The sequence below is a fragment of the Vidua macroura genome, chromosome 5, assembly GCF_024509145.1.
Source record: "Vidua macroura isolate BioBank_ID:100142 chromosome 5, ASM2450914v1, whole genome shotgun sequence".
Classification (NCBI taxonomy): Eukaryota; Metazoa; Chordata; class Aves; order Passeriformes; family Viduidae; genus Vidua; species Vidua macroura.
In genome coordinates, this window is record NC_071575.1 from 40936775 (window position 1) to 40947567 (window position 10793).

The window sequence follows — 10793 nt, forward strand, 5'->3', positions numbered from 1 at the left end:
CCACACAAAAAAATTGCCATATTACTCACCAGTTTCAGATTCAGAGTCTTTAGATAACAGTTTATCTATCATCTAGGCAGGCAATAACCTGATTCTGCCACATGCAAGGGACATTACATTTGTAAAGCAGGAGGGAGTGATCAGCCTTTTGGTAAGAAGAAAATACTTCCCTGAGTGAATCATTAACTGAGAACTCCAAGGAAGGCCCAAAGGAGAAAAGAAGGTGTAAAAATCAGCAGCCTGCATGAACCTGGGATTGTTTGATGTCCTCACTGTCTGGGAACTCAGCAACCGTATTTCTGATTTCATGCACCAGATAGCAAATAATTAGTTAATACTTAAATTCAGCTTCCCATCTGCAAAACAGGAAAGAATGACAGGTATTTTAGAGTAAACGGCCTGAACTGGATTTTTTTTTTTCAGTTTCTGCTGCTCGTATAAACCTCCAAAATTCTGTCATCTATCTTAGAGCCTTTAAATACTTTTTTTTTTGTATGAGCTAATGTTAACGTGGTTTGTGCCAGATGGTTTGCCAGATAACTGGTAAACACCAGGATGCGTGTTCCGTGTCATGGTCATCCTTGGCCGGGGGGAGGAGATGAGGCAGGCTGGCCGGGAATGGCACCTCAGGGCAGCTCACCAGCCTTTCCGAGAAGTGGAAGGTGACATTGCATCCAGCTGCATGTTGAAAAACTGGCATGTAAGTGTTAGCATGGATAAAGCATCTCTAAGAGACCACTGTTAGCCAGGTAAGGTTGCTGGCAGCTGCCAGAGAGAAGGTCCCTGACTGAGGGAGGATTCCCCACTCTCGGCTCCAGTGCCACGAGAAGGGTCAATGATTCAGCTACTGAAATCTACACTGGTTCTCAGATGCTTAAACATCTCTGAGCCCTAAGTGACCTGGCACTAAGTGACATAGGAGCATAAATCCCATTGATTTACTCTGGAGTACTAAAGAATTAAAATCAATCTAATTGTTTGTATTTTTATCAATGTGACAACACTCAAGTCTTCTCCCTCCTTCCAGCACTTGCCAACATGATCCAGTGAAGACTTGTCACAGAAGACTCTTGCATAAACGTGGGATCCTACATAACCAGCCTATAAACAGGCTTCTGCTCCTGAAATCTATTACACTTCTTTTGGCCAGATACTGCTCTGCATACAGTCCTGTTTACAGTCACCACTCCCACAGAAGCAGAACACCCAGTGTTTGCCAGACCACCCTGAAATAATCACAAAATCTGTTTGCAAACAAGGCTGAGAATATTCACTTCATTCAATAGAAGTATGGGTTACAACATAACGTTGCAATAGTGGAAATACTTCAAAAATTAAAGCCCAAGAAAAATCAAGTTTAGGTTATGTTTACTTCTCATGGCTCCTTTATCTGTTTCAGCATCATACCTAGCTGGAGAGCTGGACCACATCCCCACCTCAGGCTATACCATAGCTATCATGATTTCGGGAGCTCTTAGCATGCCAGTTTCCAGGAGGCAGACTGAGAGGTACATAGCTGAGCTCTCCCTCCCCAGGAAGCCTGAAATGCCTCCTTCCTGTAAGGGCTCCCCTGCAGGTACCTGGGCACAGGAACACCACAAAATAATGCCAGATTGTGAGGGAGAGGCCTCATTTCTCCTTTAGCCCTCTTCATATACAGATATCTATGGCATCCTTTAGTTCTTTTAACTTCCAGCTTACAGCCTAAGAGACAACTTCCTTGTGCTGATTACGTTGCTTTTGCCCTGAGCGTTGAGACTCCTACTTCTCCATGCCAGATAGGGGTGGGGAGGCCAAATTCCTCTGTGCAGTAACTCCAGACAATGAATTAGGGACGAAACTTGGCAGATACCTTGACAGATCACCATGTCTGTCCTTTCATGACAAACTTCAGAGAGTGCTTTTTGTACACTTGACCCAGTGAACCACAGACCCTTCCCACATAGGCCCCTGGGCTCCAGAAAACCTGGTGGACCTGGATAGTGTCAGGCTTTACTGACCACATGTGCCAGTGACAAAAACAGGGTACCACATAGGAACTGGATTTCTTCTTCAGCTCAAGAGCAAAAAGATTGAATTTCTGGAACAGAAATCAAATCTTATTCTTCATTTCTGAACTGCATTGAAGTAATGCCACACACACAAGTGCTCCATAGGTAAAATCCTAGATTTGACCTGCCCTAGAAGTCAGCTTACGATAATTCATTTACATTTGATTTCCTACAGAAGTATTGATTTTAAGCTTACTTGTGCAAGCCTGCAGTAGCTGTTGGGTATCTCTACACATCATTAAGCAGCACAGGGGAAAAGCAGAGGGCTGAGCCCCTGGCCAGCATCCAGCTCGCAGCCTTGTGCTGTGCCACACGCAGCACCCAGAGTCAAGCTGGAGGGACAGACAGCAGCAGCTCCCCAGCGAGTTCTGGCTGCTCCAACTTTTACTACCTGCTCCATAAGGCCAAGCAGCCAGAGGGCTGTCTTGGCATTGCACTGAGCTACACTTGCAGCAGCAATGTGGCAGCAGAGTAGCTAGGATGGTAAAATGACAGCTATGGCCCCTTTCCTCTGACAAACCTGTCCACAGGCATTTGAATCCTGGCTACCAGCCTAATCCACCAGACCCAGTAAATTCTATCAATAGTCTAAAAGCAGCTCAGGTCGTCTTTAAATTAAATCTTCATATGAAGACCACAAAATGCAGCAGCCCAGAGCACACGCTGAATTCCCAACTTCTGAGGGAACAGAACCTGAACAAGAATGGGGATGTGGGTCTACACATATTCTCACACCTGATTTTCCTTTTGTAGTGGCTTCGTAAAATGCATTTGAAATCCACTGTTGACAGAATCAAAGGCATCAGATATTACACTGAATAAACACCTGGCTCAGGAACACATTGCTGCATACACTTCTGCACTGAAAATGCAATGGAAAGAAATAGCAGAATTTCAGTTCAATAAGTCAAAAATCAGTCCAAAATATTTATGCAGTTCTACTACGTGCCATGCTGGCATCTTGGGACTTCCACATGCTTTGACTGTTATCCTCCTTCCAACATTAAATACCTAAAAAATGGGTAGAATATCCCTTCCACATAAAAAAAACAAAAGTAAGCTTTCACTTTTGTATGCAAATCCAATAAAAATGCTGGGTTTTGAAAGCATTTACTCTAGTGCCCTCTATTGCTGAATCCCCGAAATAGCCAGCATTACGGATACTCACAAAGCAGCACTTCCTTTTGTTTTCCTTTTAGGAGAAACACAATGAAAACACAACAGGAAAGAAAAGCATAGTTTAGGTCTCTCCGTCTATACACTACCAGAACTGTGAGTTCCTGACCAAACCTGAGTTAACAAACCGCCTCTTCTCGCTGGAATTGGTAACAAACAAGAGTTTCAAGTTCACAGAGGAGATGGAACACAGAAAAATAGTCCTGAGAGCTCAGAAGAGCTCCCTGCTTTACCTGGCCACAACACTGGGATTGGGAGTTAATTCTGAATAGGTGCTGCAGGATCAATGATCACTCCATTAGAGGAGTGAAACAGCAGTTATATCCTACCAGGACAGAAGCCAGACCTTTAACTGACAAATCACATGAAATTTAAAAGCTTGGACTTTCTGCCAAACAAAACCTGCAGTCTCTTCTTTTTAAATGTGAGATGAGAAAAAAGTTTACTCAAACCCATCAAATTAAATTAAGTTTAATACAAAAATAGTTGCACTTGTGCAGATCACCACTCACACTAGGTACAGCTCAATTCTAAACCTGCTTTTGCATGCTGCATCCAAGCTTGGTCTATGTTTACATCTCAAGCTCTAATGTTACATTATCTCCTTAAAATAGGTAATTCCACACTACTAATTTATTAATGTTACTCTTCATAAATGACCAATTCACAGCTTTTATTTCAGGTGTTATGGGTCATCATGCCAGCCCTGAGTGAATCTTGAGGCAGCTGTACAAGAGGGGTGCTTAATTAAATGCACAACAGCTGGTCATTGTTTTCCACTCATCCTCCTACTAGTGCTGAGGGTAGCAAAGAGGTGCAGTGGAGTGAAGCAGCATCTTCCAACTGCTTTTGCTTGACACTGGCAAAAGAAACAAGAAATGTAGCATCAACAAGAGATGTAGAGCTTCAGAGCTACAGGTCCCAAATGCCTCTATGCTCTATCATCTGTGTTAGGACAAAACTCTCTCCATCTTTCCCAGAGGTGGCCAGCTCTCCTTCTCAGTACCCCTCTGCAAGCTCTGCATGTTCAGCCTGAAAGGGCCACACTGACCCCAGATACTGCAAGGGCTCCAGTGAACTGTGGGGATGACCAGGAGAACTTTTTTCAGCTAAAAACACAGGAGACTTATAGGTGCTCACTATAAGCACTATAAGTTACAGTATCCATGCAGGAGACAGAGGCCTGACTGTAGGGACTGCACAGGTGTCACACAGCCCTGGCCTCAGGGAGAGAGGGAGGCAATGGCTTTCACCAGCTGGGTTTTGACAAGGTATGCTACCTCTACATACCCAAACTATTGCCAGAATAATCCAGTTAAAGAGGTCACAGAAGGACGTGGGCACTTACAGCATAAGCCATCATATGTTAGTTGGCCAAATATGAAAACAAAAAAATAATAATTTACAAGTATTTTCACCTAAGACAATCTAAGTTGACATACTGAGTTAACATTGTCCTCCCTTCCCATATGTGTAATAGATTTATTTTGTCAGCTGGATATATTTTGAAGAGAGAGCTGAGAGGTTGACTTTTTGTACTGCATGATCAGTTAAAGCTTTATATGTTAATTCTTTGAGGAGGTAGCAAGTTTAAAGCATATCATCATACCCACGTAAAGATTTCCACTTATTTTCTATAACACATGGTTTTACATAAATGTAATTTTATATTGGACGCTTAGCCATTCTTACCAAAAGTCCTTTGAAACCAATAAAAATATTCTAACTTTAACATTAGAGAAGGACTAAAGGAGTAACTCGATAGAGCAGAAAAGTTGCAAAAAATGTCAACCAACAGCAAAGGGTAAAAATCAACTTCAGCTGCCTGAAATACTGTCAGTTTAAAGTTCTGTTAATAAATTCTCACTTTCTGCCCTCTGAAAGAACCTTCCAAAGTACTTAGTAGAAACAGTAGCTCAAAATGATGAGAACTCTCACCACATGAGAGCTGAGAATAAAGGTCTTCATGAGCCAGCAGAATTTGGCATTAAACAGGACACAAAATCACCCACCTCAGACAGACTTGATTTCTGTAGTTATTTATTTACTGTAATGGCTGCAGAACAAGCAGGGTTTGCCCCTGGGGCAGTTTTGCAAAGTAAAAAAAAAAAAAAAAAAATAGCAAGCATCATGCTTTTTATGTTTTCCACAGGATAATACGGGATTCTCTTCCGAGCATGTCTAAAATCTGAGTTAACATACCGCCTCTTCTTGCTGGATTTGGTAACAAACAAGAGTTTCAAGTTCACAGAGGAGATGGAACACAGAAAAATAGTCCTGAGAGCTCAGAAGAGCTCCCTGGTTTTTTTTTCTATATAAGCCTAAAAAATATCATAGAAGTTTAAATCAATGCAGATCATAAAATTATCTCTTCCAGGGGGATGCATTAGTTGCTTAAGGAGAAACTCATTAAACAGTAACAGTTGTAAGATCTGAGCCACAAAATTATCTCAGACTAATCCTTAATTGTTAAAAATTATCTTAAACCTTTAAGCAAGAAGATTTATGTGTCTTTCAAAGCTTTTACTGTAGCTTCAATTATCATAATATTGAATATTCTTCTTTTTCCAGACCCTCTTTAAATCTTGTTACATTCCTGACCTCAGCAGCATCCTCTCATAATGAGTTCTACAATTTAATTACATACTGAATTAAAAATAATTTTGAAAAATCCTTTTATCTGCTCTTTATTTGTCACCCCTCAGCTTTTTCCTCTGCTATGAGAAGAGAAAACAGGAGTTACTTGTCTATTTTGAATTTTTGTGTCTTTCTATAGTCTTATCATGGCCCTTCATGATATTTTTTCTAATTCCTTTGTCTTTCAATATCTCTCTTTGTACATACATACTTTATTATGATAAAATTTCTAGTCACATGATGTGCCAGCGTAAATTCTCCTAAGATGCTGTAGGAAAAATTCAAACATATTTCAAAGAAATGAAGGTTCCAGAACCCTAAAATCTACATCCCTCAGTTTAAACCTCTTATAAAATGTTATGTACGCTTGATCAAACTAAATGCAGTTAAAAGATTATCAGCTACATTTAGTATATTCTGAACCACGTCTAAGACATTTTTTTAATCCTTCAGTGAGTAACTTAATCAAAATCAGCTACTGAAGAACACTTGCAAATTTTCTTCCTTCTTTTAGAGCTTTGCAAGGAGCACATTAGCTAAGTCTGTGGTCAACAATCCCAAAGTACCCATCCAAGCACAGGCTGAAAAGCTAAAAATTTTTAGGAACAGCAACCTAACTATGCTTTGACAGCTCTTTCTAAAATTGTGTCAAATGCACCTTTCTGAACACAGTGACCTACCACAGTACTAAATTCACTGTTATACTTAAAAACTAATTTTGTGTTTTGGCAGATTTTGTTTCTGGGTCAAGCAGAGAGGACAAGGCATCCTGAGACATGGAGTGATAGAAGCAGAACAAAAGCAGCAAGTCTGAGGGTACTATGCAGAGGCACAGTGCTCATCTCTTGCTTCACGTGATGAATGAGATCACGCAAAATCTATGACAAAGCATAACAGAGAACATAATCTCTGACCTTCCTAACATGTCCAAATAATGAAGTTTTCTCTTTTGTTGTTGTTAGAATGTTAATTTATCTATTAAAGCACAAGTGGCTAAAAATTATCAGTAAGTATTACTGAAAGCTTTAATTGCCAGCTATTCATCCGTGGGGCAAGCCTAGCAACACAGAATTGTTCTGCTGGGTCATCCTGGGTCCTAGTTCATCCTGAATAAAAAATTCTGTTAGTGCCAGTCCTGGAGTAAAACCTACCAGGAAAAGACAGCAAAAAGTTGGATTCTAGTATGCTGGAAACAAGGATAAATCTCTGTGTATCAAGGGATGGCAGTCAATTCTGCTCAGGGTAGATGGTCAATACTGCTCAGGGTAGATTATCAGTACTGCTCAGGGTAGGCTTTTGAGTTGAATAACTCTCTCAGAAGGACAGAAGGGCACCTTGATAAAGAATTACCAAACTGTGATGTTTCAGAGTCAAGGAAGCTGAAGAAATGGGTAATTTTGTAATTCACCAAAAACTAAAGGGAAATTCTGGACACTGAAGAAAAAGGCAGAAATGTTTGTGGACTTCAGGGTAGCTAAGGTTTAACTAACAGGTGTAACTTGCTGTCCTTGTACAGACTAAAGAGCAATCAGGAGCTGTGTCTCCTCCCCTGTGAGAGGAGCATCAGGACTTCAGCTTCCAGTTTATAAAACTGGTTTCTGTAAACTTACAAGAAATTTGAGTTGAATTTTAACACTGGGATTTTTTCTGCTTGGACTCAACCTTCCTCTGAAATTACACATTTCCATCAAACCCACAATTTTGTGACAAATATCTCATTGCACATGTAGCAAAGGCCTTTTAGGGCACTTCAGATACTATTTACAAATTCAGTTCAAAAGAGATGCTAAAACATACACTAAAATGATAGTAAAAAGGTAAATTTTATTCAAACCATTAGATGTAGAGGGAGAAGGAAGACAACCCACAAAAAGCATTATTTTTAAAGCACTCAAGAATTCTCCTCATTTCCTGTTACAAATCATGGATGCAATTATTTTTTGCAATACTGGGGTAAAAGACAACTGGCATGCAAACATTTTCACACATGTGAACCCAGTTAGCAATTAAAGCTCTCAATAAAAGTTATTGATAGTTTTTACAGTAATAAAAGAGATGGAGGAATGATCTGATGTGTTATGAGGACTCAGGATGATTTCATGTATTAGGAGGACCTGAGATTACCAGTATTCCAGGAAAGGTTCAAAACTCTAGATTCATCAAGGGAAGTTTCATACAGACTTCGATGTCCTGGGATTTCCTTCTGAATATCTGAAATCTGCAGACTCCTTTGGGAAGAAGTCATGTGTCATTTAGACACGGGGCCTAACAACCTTTCTGTGACAGATTTTCAGATGGCACATCCCCTTTCAAGAGTCACAGATCTGTTGTCTTAAGTACAACACTAAACTACTCAGCTGTGGAACTGACCCAAATTCTACCCCATGCAAATACAAACTTGTTATTAATGTTGCAGAATTGACAAATTCACCATTCTGTTCCAAAGAGTCCCAATCAAAAGAAATCTGACCTTGTACCATTAGTCCCTTAAGAAGAACAGAAAGAACTTGGCTTCCCCTGCTGTGGCAGTGCACATTCTTCCAACGCCCTGAGAACACACCTCAGCCCCAACCTTCACAGACCATGCTAAAGAGACAAAACTGTATTTGGGCTGTAAAGGTGTTTATAAGAATGTTAATCTGAGAGATGCAATCAGTTTTCTGGCAGGCCTGGATAAGGATTAGAGCACTGAGTTGCTGTGAGGAACAATGCCTTTTACTAACTGGTGAGCTGAGCTGTGCTGCACTTCAGCTGATAAAATGGAAGAGAAGGCAAGTTCATCACTGCTGAACACAAGCCCCTCTAAGCTGCCCATCACTTTGTGTGAACACTGGTACAATGAGTTAAAGTCTTTAGTCAGTTCAGTCTTTGCACAGCCTTCTAGATCAGTTAACAGCTCAATGCAATTCCAAATAATTTTCAGGCAATTATTTGAGTCATATTAGAGCTCCTATATACATACCTAAGTGAGAAACATGGGAAAAAAAAGATACCAAATATCAGTGACGTGAATAAATTATGCAGCTGTAAGGGAACTCTTTGTTAGAACAAGCCTGGTGAACCTTCTATTGCTTTTCCAGAGTATTTAAGTATTTTGACAATTTTGCCTAATGAGCCTCCAAGAATGAAAAAATGCAAACAATTCTGTCCTGGAAAAGTTAACCAGTTCAAAGGAAACAGATTTTCTTTTCCCTGTTTTGTTTTGTTTTGTTTTGTTTTGTTTAGCAGGAAAAAAAAATCTGGGGGAAAAATAGCAGCAGACTTACCAGGAGATTTCCAGAGAAGTTTTACCGTCCTTCTCCTCGAACTGCTCAATGATTTAGGAAACCAGTAAAAAAAACGTGCTATCCTCCTGATGGTTTTGTTCAGATCATTTCTCACTGCCATGGCTGAAAGGGCTCCACTGCTACACCAGGAACAAGAGGCACATGTATCCAGAGGAGAGAGGAGAGCCCACAAACACCCACAGCGAGTGCACTGGCTCTGAGCTCAGCGTCAGCCAGCACGTCTCAGGACCACCTGTTATTCCTAAATCCCCTCCCTCTCCGTCACTCCACTCAGAGCCTCCAGACCTCCCTCTTTATTACAAGAAGCAGCTATTTTAATAGATGCTTCAGCTAAAGAAAGACCAATGCTCTGGAGTCTTAACCTCTTACTGTGTTTCCAATGATGTTAAGACATGTTTTCTGCAGGAAAGGCTTTGAAGGGCTCCTTTGTTCACCTCTAGCTACCTTCTCCAGGCTGAAAACAAATAAACACCAAAACTGATAGTGACAAGTCGTCTTTCAAAATCCCTTAATGTAAATCAACAGATTTTCTCTGGAGAGAGTGTATCTCAAAGACTTTCTTCTGAATGTTCTGAGCAGCAAATTTAACAGAGATTTCTATGGATACACATGTTACTCAAAATGCGACTTTCCTCTTAACGGATTTTAAGGCAAACGTAAGAGTCAAATCATTCACTGCCACAATTTACTTAAAAATTGAGCATCTATCAACATATCACTATACAAAGAAATTAACAGCATCTCAGTATATAGCCTACACCTGCTCCAATCATAGTACATATTAAATTGTAAATCCAGAGATGCTACTTACTGCAATGCTCCCTGCAACATTTATCACGACTTCTAGTATACACATTTAAACAGCAAGATTATGTAACCATTTCCCAAGGATGGTATGATTTCCTTGACTATGTGTCCAGCTTCTCACATTTGATTTGATTTGATTTTTTTTTCTTCTGCTAGATCTGAATGGCAGAAATCCCTGGAAAATCAAGACTAATGTCCTTTTGTATCAACTTTTAAACTACAGAAAGTAAGGGCTTTGTTACACCAGCTATGTTCACAGCATACAGTTAATACATCTTCCAGAATTCACAATGTATTTTTCTACACTAAAATATGTGAAGTATTTAACCCCATTTTATACATCTGACTTTTTAAACATACTGCTGCTAGTCAGGACTGAGCTACTGGTTTCTGATTGCATTCCCGGTTGTCAGTATGTCTCTAAAAACAAATAAACATTTCCATTTATACTGTATCCGTCGCAATTCTTTAGCCAGTGTCAATGAAAAGAGCAGAAGGCAGGACACAGACCACTAGATTCTGTCTTGTTTGAGCTCCACCCTGTCATACCAGAAGGAATTTAGTAGTAAAGTGATGGTTTTAGCACAAGTAGGAGGTCTGTCACCCAATTCAGAACAGGCAAGGAGCAGAGTTAAAGGCCCAACCGACAATTTGCTTCTCTTAGGAAATAGCAGGGGTCTGAGTGTGTACTGGCATCTGTGAAATACAAGATCAAACAATGACTTCTTTTTTTCTGAAATTTTTACATATAAAATTTAATGAAAATCAAAGTGGCATAAAAAACCCAGTACAATTTCACACCCTAAGTAAATATGTAATAAATTGACTAGTTTTG

General features: G+C 40.0%; 1 protein-coding gene across 1 annotated transcript in view; it reads right to left on the reverse strand.

Annotated features, from left to right (window-relative positions):
• RASSF3 (Ras association domain family member 3) overlaps positions 1-9308 on the reverse strand; it is a 90794-nt gene extending 81486 nt beyond the window's left edge. The window contains exon 1 of the mRNA XM_053977772.1: positions 9131-9308. Within this exon, the coding sequence (XP_053833747.1) occupies positions 9131-9251 (121 nt within the window). The 5' untranslated portion in view covers positions 9252-9308. The remainder of the gene's footprint in view (positions 1-9130) is intronic.
• Between the last annotated feature and the right edge of the window lie 1485 nt (positions 9309-10793).